This window comes from Centropristis striata, chromosome 23, assembly GCF_030273125.1.
Source record: "Centropristis striata isolate RG_2023a ecotype Rhode Island chromosome 23, C.striata_1.0, whole genome shotgun sequence".
Taxonomy (NCBI): Eukaryota; Metazoa; Chordata; class Actinopteri; order Perciformes; family Serranidae; genus Centropristis; species Centropristis striata.
Window position 1 is genome coordinate 8966999 of NC_081539.1, and position 24382 is coordinate 8991380.

At 38.5% G+C, this 24382-nt stretch overlaps 1 protein-coding gene across 1 annotated transcript; it reads left to right on the forward strand.

The window, feature by feature from the left end:
* The first annotated feature begins 1295 nt into the window (after nucleotides 1-1295).
* Nucleotides 1296-23044, forward strand: LOC131962423 (serine/threonine-protein kinase H1-like). The gene is made up of 4 exons (XM_059327425.1): nucleotides 1296-1570; nucleotides 4379-5069; nucleotides 19451-19676; nucleotides 23010-23044. The coding sequence occupies exons 1-4, from the start codon at nucleotides 1296-1298 to the stop codon at nucleotides 23042-23044; spliced, it is 1227 nt and encodes a 408-aa protein (XP_059183408.1).
* Nucleotides 23045-24382: the final 1338 nt, after the last annotated feature.

The following is a 24382-nucleotide window of genomic DNA, read 5'->3' on the forward strand; positions in this document are numbered from 1 at the left end:
TGTAAAAGAAGTAGATATAGTCACTGTGATGTTGCCCATTGGTTTGTGGACTATGGTTTTTAAGCCACAAATTTGGCATTTGGCCATCTTGTTGTTGTTTTATTTGGGCCAGAAGTGACCATATTTGGATAAAAGTTCGGGGAAGAGGACCGTAACTTACCAGCTAATGCACTAGCTGCTGGATTGGTTAACAAGGTGTATCCGTAATTCAAAATGAACCAACTTCTGTCTTTAGGGTGAACAAAATTCTTCACAAGATACTTTTATGTGACTTCTTCATGAACAAAAACCACCCTGTGAAAGGTGAAAGGAGTTCTAAAACCGGACAGCGACATGGTAGAAACTTGTCAATCACAAGGTAGCCACGCCCCCTAAAGCATATCCCTATTTACCGTCTAATTTGTTTTAAATAGGACCACATTTTATATATTTTTTTAAAAATGAACATCATGCTGCTTGAAGAAGATTTGAAGCAAGGGTTTGAGACTTTAAACATATTCGTAAATGGTTACCAAGGTAATAAATCAAGGGAGAAGTAGAGTCATTTTCTCATAGACTTCTATACAATCTTGTTTTTGCCCTGCTGGCCAATAAAAAGGAGGCAGGTTTAAGGCATTTTAGCATTGATTGATTTACTTTGCATACTCGGATGTTGCTCCTTGGGAAGGAACTTTTTAAAGTTTTATAAAAATTTTAAAAAAGTAAAACTCTGACATATTATCAAGATGATTTTTAGTTGCATTATGGGCCTCCAGTGTAGAATCATGTATTCTTTTGTTGTCACACACTTAACTAAAGCTGCCAAATCAATGTAGTCAAGTAAAAAGGTACAATATTTCCCACTGACATGCAAAAAAATAAATATTTAAACTAATTAAGCTAAGTAAAATATAAAGTGTCACACAGAAATACTACAATCTTGACTTTTTGGGGGTTTCTTGCTTTACAGTTTACTCCTCCATGTGTTGTCCATCATGCTAATTTACTGTTACTGAGTGACAAAAGCTTCAAAGTCCTTTCTGTGTACCTGAAACTTTTACCACATATGTGAGCGAGAGGGTGCGTTCACACTCCTGCCAACCACCGAGCTGTTGAGTAGGTGGAGCTTTCTGTTGCTGTTTTCGCACCTCAAGCAACACCTGTATGAATGCATGTCTCCTCAAGCAGGAAAAAGCTGCTGCCATGTAAGCATCTTTTTTTGCCATCTTTTTTTTCTTCTACATTCATCTTAAACCAGATGTAGTTTGGTTTTTTTTTTTTGCTCCCTCCATTGGGAGGCTTGCTGCATCTGAGTGATGGGTTGTGGGAATAGTAAGGTGCTGCCTGAGGCATCCAAGAAGGGCTATGTGAGTGTAGTGCAATCGCTTGTGGCCTTTAGTAAAGCACATCATGATGATGATGAGCCGAAGAAGAAGAAGTGTGCAGGGAAGCAAAGAGGTCTGTGGTTTTCCACCAACGTTAAGAATCCTCCACCAGCATCAAACAGCCAACAGCAGATACTCAAAGATGGACGACCTCGGGACAGAGTTGCAAAATATAAAGACAAGTTTGATCCACGTGTGACTGCCAGGTAAGGTTTTTGAATCCATTATTAAATAGCTTATTTTTGTCAGAATATGTTATATTTGAATAACTATAAGAAGGCAGATAGCAGTAGGGTTGTCACGATACTAAAATTTTCAACTCGATACCGATACTCAGGAAAATATTCGATACTCAATACCATTTTCGATACCACAAGGATGAAAACAAAGACCCCAAAATTTAACAGAAATATTTTTATTAACAAGAAAAATGCAACATGTAAAAATTAACAGAACCACAAGTTAAATATTTATGATAAAAACTGTGGAAAAAGAAACTGCAACTATGATAACAAGCTTCAGGTCTGAGGTAGTGCAATTAATTACAATAAACAATAACAATTAGAACAATATTTTGCATGCTGTGCACAATATTAGGCAAGCTTGATAAGTCGACTTTTCTCTGCTTCATTCTGGGACTTCAAGAGAGAAAATAACACTTTTCATCGATACTTTTGAAAATGAGTATCGTATCCGGATACAACGTTTTAGTATCGATACTTTTTTGAGTAGCGATGCTTTTGACAATCCTAGATAGTAGCTTGTCTTTCTCACAGAAGTTATCCTGTTTAGACAACATGGTCAAATATCACACACTGTCTAATAAATAATTACACTCCATGTATATTATCTATGCTAAAAAAAAAGACAACAATGTTTGTTTAATGAAGATATTTTAACTAAAACAGGAGAGCAGCACGTCCATGAGATCGCACTACAAATCCGGTAGATTACAAAATAAAACAGCGGACAAATCTGATCGTAAGTGGTCACTTTGTCAACATTAGTGTCTCCCGCTGCAACAGAATAATATGTTGATCAGCAAATCAACCTCAGACACAAGGCATGTAATGGGCGAAGGTTTGATCCGTTAAATACACAGAGGATCAGGGGGATTTCAAAATAAAACACAGCGGATCATGCTTTTCTGGCGAGATCTTCGTGACAAAGTGATAATGTACATTCGCTGAGTGAATATTTAGAAAGTAAAACATATATTTCTTGCTAGAAATGTAATCAAAATCCATTTTTGTGCAGAAACTAAGTCAAAATATTGATTTTTTTAACCGCCATGTTTTTTGTTCTGACCGCCGGGACCTTGAAAGTCACGTGACTTGGACACAAACCAATAGGAAAAAATATCCATGGAATAGCCACGGGATATGACTGTCATTAACTTGCATTGTAGCGAAATCCGTGTCAGTTTTTACGGAAATTTAAGTGATTCCGTGGCTATTCCACAGATTTTGAGTTAAGCGAATCCGTGGCTATTTCATGGATACCTGTGAGACTGCATTGAGACAAGTCTTTTTCTCTGGTGTGTGTTTACTCCTGGGCTTCCAATCTGAGAGAACCTGACAATATATATATTTTTTTTTGTTAAAATGTGGACAAATAAATAACTATAATCTCAAAAGATTTTTTTAATCATACTTGATAAGTGACCTGCTTTTGTCTGTCAAATTTCACAGTGTTAAGAAAGGAAATAGAAAAGAGAAATTCTCAATAACCGAGCAGCTCTTGTAAACAACTAATATTATCTCAACCCTGTCAGCAGCCAGTTCTCAATATTCATTCAAAAATAGATCTTTGCAGCACACAACACAAGCAGAAGTGACTTATTAAAAGCATTCGTTGCGCTCGTGAAAGACTGTTAATGTCACCAGCTTTCTCAGTCACTCAACCTGCCACCACAAACCTTCATGCAACACAATTTATTAGCGGTAACAGACGACACTTATTTGAGATGCCTGAGTCTTGTTATACCTGAAGCCTGGCTTCCTGTAGTTGTCAGATGAAAGCGTGGAAACAATTAAAGTCATGAAACTGATATTTTTAAGAGACATGCATGTCTCCCTCTACATCTGATTATATATATATATATATATATAATCAGATCTGATTATATATATATATATATATATATATATATATATATATATATATATATATATATCCTACTTAAAACTAGTAGTGGAGACTAAATGCAGATGGAAAAAGACATTGCAGTAAACACACAAGGAAATGCCTTATTTTGTACAATATTGTGTTGTTGGAAATGTAGGATGCCATTCTGTTTTGAATCTGCTTTTTTTCTGTTAATGTGTTTTTCACAAAAAATTTTGGTAAGTTGAGCAATTTTCTCCTCGCTCTTTTTCGACGGTATATTCTAATGATGTCGTTGGAAAGGTTTGTTCCATCCTTTTGAGCAAAAACGAAATCTCACAGTAGAGCTAATGTTATTCAACTCAAGTCATGTTATTGCTTACGTCCATGCAGATTTATTCATGTTATTTGTTCTTTACACACACACATATATATATATATATATATATATATATATATATATATATATATATATTAAAAAATCTATATTTTGACTTTTTATATATATATATATATATATATATATATATATATATGTTTTAAAAAATCAATATTTTGACTTAATGTATATATTCATGTTATTTGTTCTTTACACACACATATATATATATATATATGTTTAAAAAATCTATATTTTGACTTTATATATATATATTCAAGTTATTTGTTCTTTACATATATATGTATATATATATATATATTGCCTTGTTGCTAATATAAATCATTCTACATACATCCATACATGAATATTCCTGGTTGACTAGCCGCAGTACGCCATACACCATGATGCAGATATGGTCCCATACATCACGGCTGCAGCTGCAGTGAGAGACACTGAGTGCTTTGCAACAGTGTATCATGAGATAGTTATGCTGTAATGACTCATCTTTTCCCTCCTGCCCTGTCAGATACGACATCAAGGCTCTGATCGGTCGGGGGAGCTTCAGCCGCGTTGTGCGCGTGGAGCACAGGATGACTCGGCAGCCTTTCGCCATTAAAATGATGGAGGTAGAGGCCCCGGGGGGCCGTGAGGTGTGCGCCTCGGAGCTGGCGGTGCTGCAGAGGGTGAGCCACTCTAATGTGATTCAGCTGATCGAGGTGTTTCAGTTCCCGCAGCGGGTTTACATGGTGCTGGAGCTGGCAACAGGTGGCGAGCTGTTGGATCGTGTCGTCAGCAGGGGCCACTTCACAGAGAGGGACGCCACCCAGGCCCTCAGGATGGTTCTGGAGGGGGTGGGATATCTGCACAACCTGGGTATCACCCACAGAGACCTGAAGCCTGAGAATCTCCTCTACTACCACCCCGGGGCCGACTCCAGGCTGCTCGTGACAGACTTTGGGCTGGCCACTTTTGGCAGCGCAGGGTGTGACATTTCAAGGGGAGATCATAGGACTTGGTCCCTCAGAACCACCTGTGGGACCCCTGAGTATATGGCCCCTGAGGTGTTGCTGCGGAAACCCTACTCCTGTGCAGTGGACATGTGGGCCCTGGGAGTGATCACATATATAGTGCTGAGTGGATCCATGCCGTTTGAGGACGACAGTCGGACGCGGCTCTACAGATCCATTGTGAGAGGAAAGTACAGCTTCCATGGAGATGTAAGTTAATTTGGCTTTTTATTGAACATTGGACTTGAGTTTTTTGTTTTTGTAGCAAATGGAAGATCTTGAAGCATAAATTATCAAATGATTATGGTAACACTTTACAATAACCGACTAAATAATGTTTATAGATGGTTTATTAACCATTCACAAAGTTAGCTATACATATTTAATTGTTTAATCTTTTTCAACCAATTTCTTAAAGGTATATGAATCATTTTGAAATCATTAACATACTTAATATGGTGTTCAAATGTTCAAATGAGTGCAACTAAAACTATTAATGAACTATTAATTATAATTTAATTTTTGGTAATGGTAAAGTAACTATAAACTTACAATAATATACCATCTATTTGCCATTTATAAATGATTTAGTTTGTTAAACATTAATAAATGATGTATTTACCATTCTAAATGGCCTATATACGGTTTATAAATGATGATTAAACATTGATAAACTATCTGTTTACCATTTATAAATTATGGTTATTGTAAAGTGTTACCATGATTATCAGCTCAGTATCCATGGGAAATACACAGCAAAATCTGTAGTGTTGTTTTTTCAGTGTTAATAATTTTGAGTTGGTGAGTGTTGATTTTGGAGTTGTACTTGATAAAAAAAGCTCTGCCAGCGTTGTTACATGTTAACACTTGACACCTGAGTTAGATTCACTTCAGTTGGAGTTGATTTTCAGATTTTGTGACTTGTATGTTCGGCTAAAAACAGAATACACTTTTAATGTATCGTAAAACAAAACAATGAATGTTAATTATCACATTAGTAAAAGGAAATAACATGATTTTAGGGTTAAAAATACACTTTATTGTGTCACATAACACAATGTATGTTAAGAATTAACACTCACAGTGAAAGGGAATAACACAATTTCGAGTTAAAAGTGCACTTATGTGGTGTCACAAAACAACACCAAGGGTGTCAAATATGAAAGAGTTAAAATATTAACACTTTTCAAAGTGTAATTTAAACTCTGAATCCGTGAGAACTATATACACTCAGAAAAAGTGTTAAATTTTGCTGTGTACATGCATAGTCATGATTCTGCACAATAAGATCTCATTTGTTAATACCACCCAAAACGACTCATATCAGCGAGATTATCCACATCATTATACATACACAAACAGTTTGTGGTTGTAAAAAAGGCCACAGTTTCAGTGAATTAAGGATACAAAACCACTGACCTAGGTTTAGGGAGAAAAACTTCCTGGTTAGGCGTTAAGTTTAAACAGTAAATGAACAAATAAAAAAGCTGGAAGTGAAAAAGTTACGAGGGTGATGTGAGCCACAGAACTTACTTAAGGCAAGGCAAGTTTATTTGTATAGCACAATTCAACACAAGGTAATTCAAAGTGCGTTACATACACATTAAAACAGCAAGACACAATTGAAAACAGTAAAAACAGTCAATTAAAACAGGGAAATAAAAATACAAATAAGATAAAATAAGATACAGCAGGATAAGAAAATAGATAAAATAATAAAAAGCACAAGTCAAACATTGCGTAGTTAAAAAGTAAGGGCAGTAGAGTACAGCAGATAAGTGTTAAAGTTACTTAAAAATTAATTTACTTTTATTTTTCACGAACCCCTTTCTCCTGGGTGAAAGTACCACCCATCCACCTCCCCTCCGTCCACCATTAATACTACGTCAGCAGGATGATGGTGGTCTGACAGTCAAAAACCCAAATGTGAGTCGTATTTTGCCGCATGTAGAAACGCCCTAAATTGACGATTTTGAGCGGAGACCAGTCATGATTTTGCAAGACACAATTTTCTATCTAATGCCAATTTTAGTTTCCCCTCAGTGTTGCAGGTCAGAAACTAAAAGTGCAGAGGTTGTGGTGGTTGATGGGAATGTAGCAGGTCCAGCTGGTGCTACAACTCAGAAAGATCCATCTCACCCTGGACACTTTCTGTTTGAACAGCTGCCCTCAGGCAGGCGTTTCAGCACAATCCAAACATGGACAAACAGATTTTTTAAGAAAGTTTCTACCCATAACTGCACTTAAGGCTGCAAAATGATTTTGAAATGAAACACCAGCAGAATGTGATTGGGAATGTCTGGCAAGTATATATATCTTGCTCTAGCTCTTTTACATTTATAATAACAGGCAACTTTATACGGATATTTGCATTACAGACCATGTGTACAATACAGATATTCTATTTTATTCTATTGAATGGATATAATCAAATAACTATAGTATTTCAGATTGTAAACGTCAAGTTGAACAACAGCAAAGCTACCATGGGAAGAAATCTAAGGAATCTAATCTATTTAAAGAATGTAAAATGTGAAGTAGCATCTCACGGAAATACTGCAATCTTGACTTTGTTGGGGGTTTTTTTTGCATCAGAGTTTACTCCTTCATGTGTTGTACATTGTGCTAATTTACTGTAAAGGAGTGACAATTTTAACTCTATACATAATAGCAATATAAAGTCTGTGACACCAACTACTAGTTAAGTTGATAACAGCTAAGCTGCCCTGGGAAGAAATCTGGTTTGATGAACTAAAACTGCATAGAAAAAGCAGTTCAAACTGAAAAATGATAATAAAAATTTACAAAGTACATGTGATACCAAATTCTAAAAATTAGAAAAAAAATTAAGTGGCATCTTGATGGCATGTGGCATTTTTTTTTAGTTTACTGCAAAAAAGTGCCCATGTTCATGAGTCATTTATAAACAAACAAACAAAAAAAAAACCACACTATTCATGGCAAAGTGAAAGAAATGTCAGTTCTGGTGTTGTCAGGTGTGTGCTGGTGGCTGCCTGAATGTTTCCTGAACATTCATCGACCTTCACCGTGGTCAGAATGAAAGAAAAAACAGACATGGCTGCTCCAAGCTGGTTCAATTATAGAAGAGAAGCAACAGTAAAAGAAAAAAAGAAAAATACTTGCTTTCCTTTTTAAGGGCACAAAAAGAACAATTAAACTACATAAATCATCATGGATGTAGCTGAACGACCAGCAATAGTACATTTACTCAAGTACTGTACTTTAGTATTTCCACATAAGTAACTTTATGATTCTACTCCACTACATGTCGAGATAAATATTGTACTTTTTACTCCAATACATTTAGCCGACAGCTTTAGTTACTTTTCAGGTCAATATTTATGAATTAAACCGCTTAACAGTATATTAACTGGTTAAAGTTAACCCTACCTTGATGACAGTAAAAAGCTGCTGAGATAAATGCATCAAAAGTAATCAGCAAATAAACACTTGTACAAAAGTTAACAAAAATAGCCACTAATATATATGACAGAAGAAAATAAACTTTAACAAACTCTGTGTCCTTCTTAATACTTTATGTCAACTTTATATGAATTATGAAGCACTCGTTTTTCATTTAACCCAGAGCCGTTGATTAACGTTAAATAACTCTGATTTAACTGTTACACCTTTTATTTCCTGTCGCTACCTTTCAAAATAAAAGCACCCGTTTCACAATGGATGGCACCTTTTCAAAATAAAAGCATCACAACATTGTAAAACACCTTGAAAATATACAAACATGGAAAAACAAGCTATATAATATAAATACACCACAAAGAAGCTTGCTAAAGTTCATTTACACACATTTACACATATTTGGGAACAACTATATTTGGGAGTGGGTCAACTCACATAACAAGTGCTTTTACTTTTGATACTTTAAGTACATTTTGATGCTGATACTTTTGTATTTTTACTTAAGTAAGTTTTGAATGCAGGACTTTTACTTGTAGTGGAGTCATTTCACACTGTGGCATACTGAAGGGATCTGAATTTTTTCTTCCACCACTGCATATAGATCCCTACTCGCCAACACTGCCATCTACATACATTTTCTCTCAGAGACAAATCTTGATTTTATTGTTTGTTTTGTCTGATATCTTTTGCATTTCAGCAAAAGTGTCTTTCAGTGTTTTTAGATGCATTTGATTGTTGTTATGTTAAAGGGCTGTGCTTACAAAGTGAAAATAAGTAGCCAATGCACACTGTTCAAGTAGTTTTTGAGAAATATTTTGTTCATAAAAAAGGTTGTCGTTCTCATAATGCTTACAGATTCTTTCACATCATGTAGACTCGACCTCTGCTTTTAGTTTTTTAACTTTTTTATATTGTTTTGTGGATGATAAACAAAAGCTCAGAGACACAGTTTACCTAGAAAAGCTCTTAAATATTTGGCTGGCTGAGGTTTAACCCAAAGAATAAGACTGTTTCTGCATCTAGTTTATCTCTGTTTAAAAAAAATAAAATAAAAAATAAGTAAATCACCCATCTGCCATTTCCGTTTTGACTTTCTGCCTGTTCCCCACAACACAATCTGGCTCGTTGTGTATGATGTGCATGCTTTAAAATTATCCAACCTAAACAACACATCCGCTCACATATGGCTGTTACATCTACTCGCTGCACAAGAATGATTCACACCTTAATCATTGTGCTATTAGAACGACCAGAAATAGCTACATTATTCCATCCTTGCCTTGTTTCAGAGCAAGAATTTTCAACTGAGCATGTAGCAATGCAGGTGTGGCAACAATTTTCCCTTGTTTTCATCCTTCATCCCTTCCTCTGCCACCTTGTAAAGCACAAGAATGGATATGCGAAAGTTTGTTGTGGTGTCTCGAGTTTCGGCTTGGTTTTGCTCTTTGAGGATGCTTCGAAATGGGGAAAAAGACGTCCCTGCATGTTGTTTTTTTCCCCTCTGTCATACAACTGAAGTGGGTATTTTTAACAGCCTATTCTGTGGAGCTCAGTGGTGAGTTCGCGCTTGTTCTTTCACGCTGATTACACCCAAGGCTGGATTATTCACTGGGCTTTAAGCCTGGCCCGATTCTCAGGGTTGCAGTGTGACATTTTAGTCTGGCATACAAGAGGCTCCCTTACATAGGCCCTGGACTATTATCCCTGTGTTTACCGCTGCACTGACCACCAACTGAACAATAGTGCAAAATCCTTATAGCATTTATGCAAGGGCTTATTTCACGTTTTTCATGGTGGCTTTCGACACAGCTCATATGTAGGCCACACTGGTGGAGAAACATGCTCGGGAACAAAAACACATTGGAGAGGGCCCCACACGTCTTACAACCCAGTGAAGACATCAATCTATAAATTCACATAATATGAAGACATCATACATGGCTGAGTAGCGGTCCAGGGCTTGATGGAGCAGCCATCAATCACATTTCCATGTTGACAAGACACTCGTTCTCCCCCTCATGTGCAAGTATCCACCCTCTGTGATAGACTGACAACACAGCTCCGCTGATAATAATGTTGTAATGTGTGACGAAGGTTCACAAGTGTCCACAAAATGTGGACCTCTGCCATCACAAGGGTTCTTCATGTCGATCAGAAGGGTGCTTCTCCTTGGGACAAGAACAGCTTCAACAGCCTGAGCAATTCCCTTCTCATATTAAACTTGACTTGAAGAGTTTCATTTTGAAATGAGCTGTCCACCCACTGAGCAACATTGACACAGACACCTGCATGATGCATCTGATGCCTTTCACAGGGGCTGTTAAGACCTGGCATTAACATGCATCCATCACAAGTGGACAGCTCTAAGGATGGGTGTGAATGCACAAGGGATGTTTTCACCATGATTGTCAGAGAAAATATCACGGTTTTCAACGGTTTTTTTCTCTATAGTGTAGAACAGGCATGTAGAACCTGATAATGTAATAAATTCCCAATAATGTAATAACCCTGATAATCATAAAAATCTGCACTTGAGTCCATTGAAAATGTAATAAAACCTGATAATATAATAACTTCCCGATAATGTAATAAAGTGCATTTCCCAATAATGTAATACACTTTTTACCAATAATGTAATAAAATATAACACCAAGCACCTTTAGATTTCAAGAAGCTGTTGAATGCATTCGGTTGTCATGGATACCTCGTTTGTGAAAAACGGATGAACGGGTCAAAAGTTAATAAACATTCAACTTTGACCTGTTGGTGGCGCTAGAGCTCTTGAGCTAGAGTTGCCTACACAGTATCACCACTTGAACCCAAGTTATGGGTGGTCTGCTGTTAAATTATTACAAAATTGGGGAATTATTACATTATCAGGACTTGTGAAATGAAGGCTAACCTGATAATATAATAACCTGCCATTAATGTTATACTTTATTACATTATTGGTAAAAAAGTGTATTACATTATTGGGAAATGCACTTTATTACATTATCGGGAAGTTATGACATTATCAGGTTTTATTACATTTTCAATGGACTCAAGTGCAGATTTTTATTACATTATCGGGGTTATTACATTATCGGGAATTTATTACATTATCAGGTTCTACAAGGCATGTCCAAACTATTGCTGCAGATTTCCAACCAATCAACACCTGATCCGACTGATCAGCTGTTTGAACCCTGAGATCAGTTGATTAAATGGCTCATGCATGTTTTGCTTCTGATGGGTTGGAAGGAAAACCTGCAGCCACATGGCCCTTTTTGGAAAAACAGAATCCTTAGAAATGAATGCTTTTAATTAACCAAAAGACACATGTTGTTCCATCTTGTTCCATGGTCTCCTGCCAGGATGTATTTATTTTATTTTTTGGCATTTTCATTCTTTATTGATAGTGACAGACCAAATAGAAGGAGAAGACATGCAGCAAAGGGACCTCGGCCCCGATTTGAACCCAGGTGTGCTGCAACAAGAACTCAGCCAACCCAACTTACTCCAGTTTTACTCAGAAATGCTGCAGCACAGAAAGCTCATGTCATCCTGCAAAGGTGGCTACTTTTACCAGCGGTTGAGCACCAAAACTTAGGGAAAGTGGCATGACTCTCACACTGGCACTCAATTAGCACACACACGCATTTTACATGACTAGCTTAACATCCCTTAAATGCAATCAAGTTGCATTGAGGATGCATTCAGATATGTTTACTCTTACCATATTTGGAGACGTCTGGGCCTCATATTGGCACATTGTTTTAGCAGAATGTGCACAAATGCATTCTGGGCCACATTAAGGACGGCCTTTGTTGTGAAAAATCTTAACAGACGACAAGCGTTTCTTAGAAAGACATGCCTGTGTGGAATTTAATGAAAGTATCAAAAAACAGATACAATACTCAAGATACACAAACAGGTACTTGATCTGAACAGCAACTGCACAGTATTCTATTCCTGGTACTATTATACCTAATGTTTGTACATAAGGTCTCAGGGTTTCCCGTTTTCTTCCAATCTGGTGCATTGGGATTTCCTAAATCAAAGCAGCTCCTATCTTAATCAAGCAGCTTTCCACTACAGAGAGGCTGTGACTGTTGGTTAAATTGTGTGTTTGTCAAATCATATGTGATGCATTTTTTAACTGCTATATGCCTGATATTTTTATATATCTTACAAAGAATTACACAACATCTACTTAACTGATGTCCAGCCTTGATCTGCAGAGTTTTACAACTCTTTATGTAAATAGACAGAAAAACAAACGCTCCACGACCAAAACAAGTGCATTGCTGCTGCTGCTGCTGCTGCTGCTGCTGCATTTCTGAAGTCACAGAAACCACTGAGAGTGAATCGTGTATTGTGCATTTTTTTTCCAGGACTCTGCACAGATCTGATCTTCTGTTCTCCAGCTCTTTGAGGCTCTGTGTGCCACAAAAGCATCAGAGACGGGCCCCAACAGACAATATATTTTCATAAAATGTACCCAAATTCACAAATATGCAGGATTTTCTCAGAGACATTACTGTAATCTTACCCAGTATGTGGACCGCAAGCATTTTTCACACGTCTCACACAACAAATACGCTCTCATTTTGAGCCGTGCTGCTGTCTGCACCGGCTCTGTGCAGACTCACGTCTCAGCTCCGTCTCACAGACGTAAATGCAACCTGAAGTGTTTATTTATTAATGCTTCACGTCTATTTTTTTTTTTTTTTCAACAATAAGCATGTAAACACCAGGATGATGCACAATAAAAAGGCATAGAATAAATATGTTTATCTTCATACTGCAACTTGAGCAGAGTGTGCCGTCCTCACAGAGCCAGAGAGGAGCACGCTCTGTAATCCCACAGACTCTCCCTTCACTTTTGCTCGGCAGCTGGGAAGCAAGACACGGGAACTTGTTTGTTCTTGAGGAGCTGCGGTGTTTATTCATGGGCAAACTGTATCCTTTACTTTACATTTCCTGCCACACACTGCACAAAAAGTTTGGCTACTCCATTTCTGCCTTTAAATTCATGAACAAGACTATAGAGACACGTGCTTCTATGCTGTTTAAAAGCTTTTGTCAAATCAAGTGCGATGCTAACTTGACATAAGCGATTATTCAAGATGCGTGTGGCAAGTCATTCTAATGGCAAGTCTGAACAGGGCCACAGTAGTAATGGAGTGATGTTTTTTTGATTCAAGGTGATACTTGTCAGTGTAATTCGACATTATTACAACGATGCACGTCAGACATGTTGACTCGTCATAATAAGAAAAGCACAGGTGTTCCTAATAGCATTAACAATAGCTCCATTCTATCCAAATGTTCCAGTTCGTCATGTCTGAGTGACACACACAATATCAAGACCTTGAAACCAAGGCAACTGAAAGGAAATCAGCCAGTATTAATGTGATTAATTACACCTGTGCTTTTTTCCTACTGTGACATGCCACCTAAAAACCTGAAGAGGCCAGCCATTAGGAGTTAGGGACACAAGGACAACATTTTCCAAATTGGGCCCCTCACCCACACCTACTCCAGCACTACCGTCACATACACACCCACTCTAATACCAACGTGGGCAATTTGAAATAAGCTCATTCAGCTTCGCCTGTAATACCTGATGCTTTCTCATACTTGTTTTTTTGGCCAGAAATGTGGCCATTGCCTCTGTGGTCCTTTTATTATATTATATATTATATGCTGTACTATTATTAGTAGTATATTCTGTCTAGTCACTATAGCACTGTTGCCATCATATCATCAGTATAATTACCATCATTTTGCCAACCTACCAACTGATCTTTTTTTTAACTTCTTAAGTGTCCTTGTCCTATTCTGTGTTTTTTTTATTGTTGTTTTTATTTATTCTACCTCAGTATTTTATTGAATGAATGGTGAATGATGAATGTACTCATCTATCTACCTATCTATCTATCTATCTATCTATCTATCTATCTATCTATCTATCTATCTATCTATCTTATTTTAGTGTTCTCTCTGTATGCTGGCTTCTCTTTTTTTATGAGACATTTTGCCTGTTTGCTTTACATCTTTAGTGGGTGACAAGTTGAAATATGTTTTAATTACATTAAATTCTGTCATATAAACTTGTTTTGTCAGTGATATAAGTCAGTCATTAAATTGTTGCACTTGATCCCATTTAAGGGTCAGCTACAGACCTCTGTGTGGATCCCCCTCTGGGCTTCGGGCCTCGGGCGTCTGTACCCTCTGACCTCCCCTGACAGCAGGGCTGCACCAGAATAAACACGATATGATCACATGAGAAATTGCAGTCAGAGTGCAAAGAGAGTCTGAAATACAGCATCACAGGCTGTAATCCCACATAGACAAACACGTTTATATTTACAACGATAGTTTAAATTTAATCGAAGTGCTGTTTCAAGATTACAGACTGTATATAAATAATGGACGTAGTCACAGTGACGTCATCGTTGGTTTGTGGACTGCCCGTTTGAAGCATTGAGTTTGAAGTTACAGCTGTAGTCATCTTTGTTTATTGAAACTGAGAGAGACCATATTTGGATTGGGGCTGTGCAAGGATGGGTGTATCTAAAAATAAACTCTATGACAAAATGCATGTTTCTTACTGGAAAAATCAACAGCGGACTCCTTGGAGTGTCTTTTAGTACAACCGAACACTGAACAAGACAGTTTTAAATGAACAAAATGTTCAAATAAACTGTCATGAACTGAAAACACACGATTAAAGGGTCAAAGTTCTGAGACGAAAACACAGAAAACACACGCCGATTTAGTAGCAAACGCCTCTTCTTTATCATCTATTTTCTTCTAAATAGGACAAGTATTCACACAATTAACATCATATTGTCTTGAAGAAGATTTGAAACTAGCGATTGAGACCATAATGTTGCCACAAGAATTTTTTTGAGGTAATAAATCAAGTGAGAAGTCGTCACATTTCGTATTGAGATAGATAGGACCGGAGTTCTTTTGCAACGACCGTTGTCGACCCCTGCTGGAATTATAAAAGAATGCAGCTTAAGGCAGTTCTGGTTTGCTTCACCGCTCAGACCGGGAAGTTGCAGAATTCAGCAACATACAAATCTGGAGTTTGGAACAAGATGTTAAAAAATACTTTTTTTTGTTATCCGTTAACTCAGTAAATCTGCTTCTTGTAACAGGCTTCTGACCTGTGTCTTCTTGCATTGTGAAAAGAAACTGGAAAGTGCTAAGTGCTGTACACTTACACAAAGGCCGAGCCAGCTGCTCTACTCAAATCCAGGACCTTTTCACCCTAAAATAACAGAACACAACAAGAACCTGTAAATGATGAATAAGAAAAAGCAGTATAGGAAAGGGGAAACCATTTGGCAAATCAAAATACAAATTAAAACCAAAATTTTAATTTTCTTTTGAAAAATTGCCATGATATGGATATATAGTTTTTTTAGGTTTGGGAACAAAACTTCTCCACACTGCATTACAAAAATGTTCCTCGCAAGAAAAAAGAAAAACGTAATTAAAATATATTAATGCAGATCAAATTCTTTGATGGCAAATCTAAAATTTTGCTTTTAATGTTTAGAGTTTCACTTGCTGTAGAGCTGAATCCCACATGCAGGATCTAGCTGGAAGATGAAACACATGTCTCTCGGCCAGTTTTAACTGGACACTGTGAAAAACGTAATACAATTTTGATGCATTCTGCTTTTATTTACGTTTTACATAGTATCCCAACTTTTTTGGAATCAGGGTTGAATTTGGTTCGATCGCATAATAGACACAAAAGTAACCCCGTACAAAGCAGCATTGCTAAATTCCTTTAATTTTTTGATCACCTGTGGAGGTTCTATCATGAATCCATTCAAATCATGTTTATTTATTCACAGCGAGTTATTTATTTAAAGTCTAAAAGTCTTTTTCTAAACAGGTCAAGTATGAGCTGAATAACCATATGTAACACTCTGTAAGTCAATCGGTTGCAAATTTAAACTCCGTTTGTTATTCATCAATGCCACAAGATCATAAATAAAAATTCAGCAAAGTGCTTTAATGAATAAGGAATAACTTCAGGTACTATTTTTCCAGACGGACAGTTTTAGAAATTTTTGAAAGTTACTCTACTCTTTTGGTATGCAAATGAATACTCAAGGGCTGCAATTACAAACATTCTTTTAAAAGTATCTGTAACCTTGTGTGTTTATTGAAGCAGAATAGGGAGCGGCAGTGTGTGTGTGTGTGTGTGTGTGTGTGTGTGTGTGTGTGTGTGTGTGAGTGTGTGGGTGGGCTGGGGGTTTAAGCAGTAAGATGGAGGTGAGACTCACTAAGAAATGCAAACGGCCCCTGGCACCTGCCCACGAACCAGGTTCCTCTGTCTCCCCAGCATCCCCCGCTCCTTCCCCACTGCACAAGCAACACACACACACACACACACACACACACACACACACACACACACATGCACACATGCACACACACATACACACTGTGCATACACCCCCACTGGTGCGACAGCCCCTGGCCTGCAGACCTGTAGTGCAGACTCACACTGATGTGTTTACTCAACAGCGGGAGGGTGCAGGGGAGTCGTGGATAGATGGAGGAGACAGGAGGGAAGAGAAAGGAGAGGACAGAGGGAGAGTGCGGGTGCAGCCTCGGGGGCTTTTCACACCTTATCACTCAATCCGCTCGGCGCACGTAGGACGGAGCGTTTCCCTCGCACAGAATCAGGACATCTCATCCGATGTGTGTGAGTGTATAAGTGGATTTCTCTCGTGCGTCTGCTCACATGCATGTGTGCTCATGTCACGGCAGCCTTTAGTATGTAGAGCACAGGTCTGAAAGCTGCATAAGCCTAGACAGCAGCCTGGTAACCTCCTCTGCATTCTGCTGCTGTGTTATTGAAGACACACTTTCCTGGCCCAACCCAAACATCTGCATCCCTCAGCAGCAGCAGGGCAACCTAGCTAACGGTTAGCCCAGTCTGCCCCCTAGTGAGCACCGTGTGAACAAACCCAGCAGCCTCCACTTGGCCACAGTGTATTACACATGACAGCCCAATCTCTCTCTGCATCCGGGTATTGATATTTTGATTAAGGTGGTTTAGCTGCGACTTTCGCCTGAATTAGCAGCAGGCCACCTTTTCCCATTTGGACTCATTATGATGAGGCATATTTAAAGCTGGCTTTATATCTCAGTAAAAGCTTCCAGGTGAATCAGATGTGAGTAAATTGTGAGGCGGGGACTCAGTTCATTACTCAAAAGTGCATTATTCTCGTGATCACATTAGCCAACCTTGTGGCGTTTTCTTCATTTGTTGCAATTACGGCTGTGTCAGGTGAAGATATAGCATGCTGCAGACGCACTCAGCTCCTCATCTGCTCTAACAAGATGTTGCCAAGCCCTGTAGGTTTCTCCGCCGCTCATGCCATATCTGCTCTCCACTTGTCTCCTCGCTCTTTCGGCTAGCTTTGTGCTCAACAGTGATGTATAACACCGGCTCTCGCCCCCTCCTCCAAACACAATAAAGCCTTTGTGTATTTTGACGTGAAAAATGTTCGAAATAAGGGGGAGAGATAAACTTCCTGCAGGTGGCTTCGTTCCAGGAAAACAACACAGTTATGTCTCATCTTCTTTAAGTGTAGCAAGTTGATAGCAGGAGGGAGGCAAACTTTTGCTACCTCTTTAAAGATTTCTTTCCCCCACATCATTCCCCGCTAGAAACTCGCATGTCCCCATCATTTCAGATCGAGAACAAAAGGCCCCTGCTAGCCACAGCTGCCATCAAATGTGTATTTTTCATGGTACAGTAATAAGGAGTCTCACCGAATCACCAACAGCACTAGATGAGGAAGAAAGTCAGACTTGTTAGTCGTGGGAGCTCAATCAAACACTTTCTCTCCTTCCCTGGGAAACCGAGTGTCACTCTGCCTGCTTCTCAGGTGTGAAATAACAACACAATGAGAAGAAAGTTTGAGTGAGAGGCATTTTTATGACTCGTTTGGCGGGGCGGCTCTGCACCCTGCGCTGTGCTCGCACACACACTCCTCTCTAGTCAGTGCACTGTGAGAATAAGTCCCTGCTTCTTTGAATTCCTCTCACCGGCAACAGTCTCGCGATTGTCAATTTCATGCTTGATTAATTGTCATTACTCGGCGAGAGACAAAAAACGGGGAGAGAAATGCATTTCGGGATTAAAATGGAGAGCGAGACCTCCCTAAAGAGTGAGATTTAGTCGGTGCGAGGTTGAGCGAAGAATGAGAGAATTTTGCACACACGGGTTTTACTGTATTTAGCTTTTATTCTCCTCAGCCAGACACGGTGGAGAATATTACAGCTAATTGGAGGATGACTGTGGAAATATTTGTGCATCTTAGAGAGATAGAAGTGATTAAAGACACAGTGTATGAATTATTATTACCTGACTTAATTCAAACAATCCCAACTTGGCACAAAGGGTTTTTGTGCTGGGGCCAAATCTTCTGCTGCCGTCACTTTAATCTGAAACCCCGTCAATCTAATTCAATGTCTGCACCAGTGGGATTGCACTTAAAGTAAGACGGAAGCACAAAGGTCACCAATTTCCTGGGGCAGGCTTCCACAATGTTGTCTTCATGACAAAGAACCAAGGCCGTGATGAATAATTGAATGATTCTGAATTATGATAATGATTCTGATGCATACACTGCCACTGGAAAGATGGCATGGCAGATTTCAAAGCATTCTTGAATGTCAGCTTGGGTCATGACAAGGGGAATGATTTGCTATTTGAATTAACAAAGAGCCCAAGATCCTAGTGTGCCTCGTGTGGTGCTTTTATTGAGAATCTAATGCAGGCTTAGAATAAACATGTGCCCAAATCCCACACATACGGCAGGGCTGTCCTCCGTCGCAGCCTCCGTATTCATTCAGCCAAGACCGCTGCTTCCCTTTGCCCAGTGACATTTAGCTTTCCTTTGAGTTTAGTTCTGCTTGTTAGGCCTGCAGAGCACAGGGATCATAGTTTTATTTCTTTGTTAGAATGAAATCTTTCATCCCGCCATGAAGAGGCTTTGAATCCGTGCAGGCGCCTGGTCCAGATATTCCAGAGTGTCTGTGTGTGTAGGCTGAGTTGACATATTCTAGTGTGAGTGTTTTTATGTGCACACTGAAGGAACTGCCTCTCTTCTACTCCGCAGCCTTGGCCCTCGGTGTCCAACCTGGCTAAGGACTTCATTCAGCGCCTGCTGCCCTTGGACCCGGACACCCGCCTGACTGCAGAACAAGCCATCCGTCACCCCTGGGTGGCCTCCATGGCTGCCAGCTCCTCCATGAGGAACCTCCATCGATCTATTTCCCAGAACCTCAGGCAGCGGACGTCGCGCAGCTCCTCCCGTTGCCCGAGCAGCAGCACCGCCAGCAACGGCGATTCCAACAGCGTGGGCCCGGGGCGGCTAATGTCGCTGGAGGAAAACCAAGAGCAGCAGCAGGGCAGAGCATCTGGACCGACTCTGCCTCAGAGAGCCATACAACATCCAGCCAGAGGGCTCCAGGAGCATCATCGTCACCATCCAACTAAAGCACCAGATTCATGAGAGGGCTAATGGATGGAACCAGCTGCCCAAAGCTCAGCGTGCATTGCAATCACACACCTCAGAGATGCAAACAGGGAGCCAAAGTGTCTGGGACAGGTGTTGGGAGGAAAAAGTTTCCTCCCTTCTCTGGACTTCAGTCAGGCTTCTCCACTAGACTAATAACCCAGGTTTCCCCTGAAGGCAAAGTTCCATCCTCCATTAGTTTCTTGTGGTCGTGTTAAGCTGTTAGTGAGTCTCCTTCAGTTTTGAGGTGCAGGCTTATTCTGAGACAGAGCTGTCCACCTCCACAAGGTCTCTCGCCCCTGGTTATTCACACAGCTCACACTAATGGGTCCAAGGTCTCATCTAGATCCTTATGAGTCACCACATTACCTGCCTGTGAAGAAATTCATTCTAAAAATGAGATATTCATCATTTGAGAAATGGGAGCTAATCTTAGCAAGGATGATGTAAAAGAAGAAGAAAAACTCGCTTCTTGTGCTATGATCTTTTTCCTTTTTTAAAAAATCCAGTTTGAACTCCCCTCCGCCAAACAGCAAGATTTATCTTTTTAACATTTTGAGGCAGGAAAAAAAAGCAAATACGCCCTAGTCTTTTCTTTTGTTGTCACTCCTACATAGCAGCACCCACAGCCCTGCGTAACCACTGAAAGCACAATCCAGATATTTGGTGACAGGCCTCTGTCAAGTTAAAATGAAGCTCTGGGTTTAAAGAGCTCTTTACTCTCCCCCAAAGATATTATGTAAGCTGTAAACAACAGCATTTTTCAAAATAACCCCCTTTTCTCCCAGTGACAAGTTTCAAATTAAAACGGTAATATTAGTATGCGACAGGAGCGCATTAAACTGCGAGGAGGATGCAAAACATAATTAGTGATGAAGTTCATTCATGTTTGGCAATATCACACATTATGTCTTGTGGATTCTTTCCCATTCTATGTTTTAATCATTTAAGATTAATGCTTTTGGTTGCAAATGATAAGTCATGTATTGGACGCACACTGCGTTAGATGACAGGCTGGATCTGGATACAAGGAGGGAATATCTGGATGCTAGACAGATTTGTTGAAGGAAATATATATGCAACATGGGAAAAGTACAAGAAAAGTAGGTTTTTGTTGTGAGCTTGTGTGAGATGAAACAGAATATTGAGATGGAAATGAGAATTTTTGCTTCTTTTTTTAGCTTCAGATGCATATGTATTTTTTTAAATTATTGAATAAATGCAGTTAAGCAATCAAATGTCATAATATAAGTGATTAAATGTGGTATAAATGTTGCTGCTTGACCTTGGGAACAATCGTGACAAAAACTTAAGATCCCCTTACGTGGTTTTTCTTGAGCTTTCTATCATTTTGCATGGTTTTCAGCTGAGAAGCATAAAAGTTACATTCCCATACAACGAAACTGCATAGTCAATTACATTTCGAGGGTTATGCATTTTCTCCCAGATTACATTTATTTTTGATGGATCACAAATATGTTTCTGATCAAGGAGGGACGGGTTAAACAAATACAGAAGTTTCTCCAAGGAGGCCGCTGTTCGTGTCCCATGTGAAACCTAAAAAAAAATCAAGGTTTAATTAATTAATTAATTAATTTTGTCTTACTGTTGTCAGTTAACTTCAGCAGCCTCCAAAAGTTATATCCTGTACATCCCGTACTTCACTTAGAAAACTTGTACGAAACTTGTAAGAAACAAACATTTTATGTTTTAATCATTTAAGATTAATGCTTTCGGTTGCAGATGATAAGTCATGTATTGGAAGCACACTGTGATTGATGACAGGCTGGATCTAGAACTGGATGCTAGACAGATTTGTGGAAGGACTTGTAGTCAGAGTGGACAGAAAAATATATTTATACAACATGGGAAAAGTACTAGAAAAGTAGGATTTTTTTATGCGTGGGTTGAAACAGAATATTTTCCTTTTTGGGTGTCATTGTTCAACAGTCATTCAAAGAGATGGAAATTAGATGTTTGGCTTCTTTTTTTAGCTTCAGATGCATATGATTTTTTTTTAATTATTGACTAATTATTTTGTCTTTCTGTTGTAAGTTAACTTCTGTAGCCTCCAAAAGTTATATCCTGTTTATCCCGTACTTAACTTAGATAATGTGAAATACAATTATGTAACAAACATACTTATTTTACCCAAACCATTATATTTTACAAAACCCTAAACAAGTAGCATAATTTTGATTCAATCTACAATGTTAACCTCATGTTTAAAAAAGGAAATGTAATAGGTTAAAATAGATTCAAAGGATGCCGGAGCACAACCTAGAATGGAGTTCGCAACAGATTTTCATTTTGGGTGAAATCTGAAATCTGAGTCCAGAGCAACATTAAGCAGAACATCTTTGAGTGGGGGATTGAGGGGAACAAATGAAAAAATATCTTAACATCAAATCTTATCACAGACTTGCTTTAGCTTGAGCTTTAGCGGAGGACTGAAAAATGGCGTTAAAACTTCTGGAAAAAGGCACTTTTCATGCTTAAACTCGGAACCAATACAACCTGCCACCAGTTGTAGAATGTGACTAACTAAATTGACTTAAATACTGATTTTTTTTTTTTACTTTGCGGTACTTTTTAAAAAAAACATTATTTAATTTAACCTTTATTTATACAGGTAATCTCATTGAAACACAGGGTCTCATTCTAAATAGAGACCTGATTACTTGTATTTTCATTTTATGTAACTTTATACTTGTACTTCACTACATTTAAGAGGAAAAAATTTTACTTTTTGCTCCACTACATTTATCTGACAGCTTTAGTTACTTTTCAGGTGGAGATTTAACATAAAAAACATGATAAAATTAAAGTTAGACAAAACTTTAACATCCTAACTGTATATTAATTAGTTAAAAGTCCTACAGTGGGGAAATAAAAACATTGTTTACATAAATGCATCAATAATAATAATAATAGTCCAATAATATACTGTATTAAGAACAATCTGAAGCATTCTGTACAATGAGAACTTTTACTTTTGATACTTTAAGTACTTTTTTTTGCTGGTACTTTTGTACTTTTACTTCAGTAAGTTTAGAATGCAGGACTTTTACTTGTAGTTGAGTAATTTCACAGTGTGGTATTAGTACTTTTACTTCAGTAAGGGATCTGAATACTTCTTCCACCACTGCTTGCTACAGAGTTTACTCATCTAAAAGCACCAGAAAAAAAGTCTGAACCGCAAGTTTTTGTTTTGTCTTATTCATGCCTCGCTTGTTAATTAGTGTTCATTTGACTTTGTTTAGTTTCCACTAAGAACAAACACTTTACTCCCTCTCATCCTCACAGAAACAACAAGGCTCTATTTCATGCCTTACTAAAATGCGAATATGGATGATGTCATTTGGAAGAGGCTCATGCATTATTTCTCCAGCGAGGGACATTGGAGAGTTGTCAGAGCCTTTCAATGGCTTCCCATACTCAGTGACCTGAGATCGATGTCCCTTTGGGAAGCAGATGAGCACTGCTGGTATATTTTGGAAGGAACACGTCAGCAAGTAGAAAAACCACCAAACTGAAAGTAGGATGTTAGTGGGCGAAGAGGAAATCTCCTTAAACTGCTGGAGTAAACGCTGCGTGGTCTGCTTCCTTTGTGCTCTGATGAGAGCTCCACATATTCCACTTTTAAGCCTCAAATTTGGCATTTCAGGCATTGCCATCTTGGTTTTTTGCCTGTTTGGAGCAGGCGGCAACCTCCGGGTCTGAGCAGTGAGTCAAACCAGGAAGTGCCTTAAGCTGCATTCTACCGAAAATTCCAACAGGGGGCGCTGACGGTGGCTGCAGAAGCATTTATGTCCATTCATTTCAATACAAAGTGAGAAAACTTCTTCTGTGATTTATTACAGAAGTTGTTTTTAGGACAACGCTATGGTTTCAATCGCTAGTAAAAAATCTTCTTCAAAATTTGAAGTTAATAGTGTAAATAATGGCCCCATTTAGAAGAAAATAGAAGATAAAGAATCGTTGATTGACAGGTCACTAACAAGGCGAGCTGTCATCAGAAGAGAAGCAGAACAATGCGTATCCACAGCAACGTGTCAAAAAAGTATAAAATAAAGTATCAGAGATCACAGTGTTCCACACATACTGCTTTGAAGAGAGCCACAATAACTTTTTGCATGTAGAAAAAACCCGGCCTTATGTGGCTGTGAGAAAACATTATATTTTCCACTTTTGTTTGAACTGCATTGTGCAATAGACTCTATATCTGGCCTTATCAAATGATGTTTGACTGCATGGTCGAAGAGGAGGTGATTTGTTATGCATTTTTATTTTAAACTCTGTCTGCAAACAAAATTCCACTCGCAGACTGATAAAGAAATTTGAATTGAATTAAACCAAAGAGAAGTCAGCAATAATGGAAAGTGGTCTTTTTTTCTTCCCCAAACTGTTATCGCTCCATTCTCAGTGCCATTATCTTTCAAAGGGGAAAAACAAACCAGCTGTCGCTTCAATGTATTGTCCATCTCATTTCTGCACACTGACTAATTCTATTGTTTTGTGCCGTTACAGTGG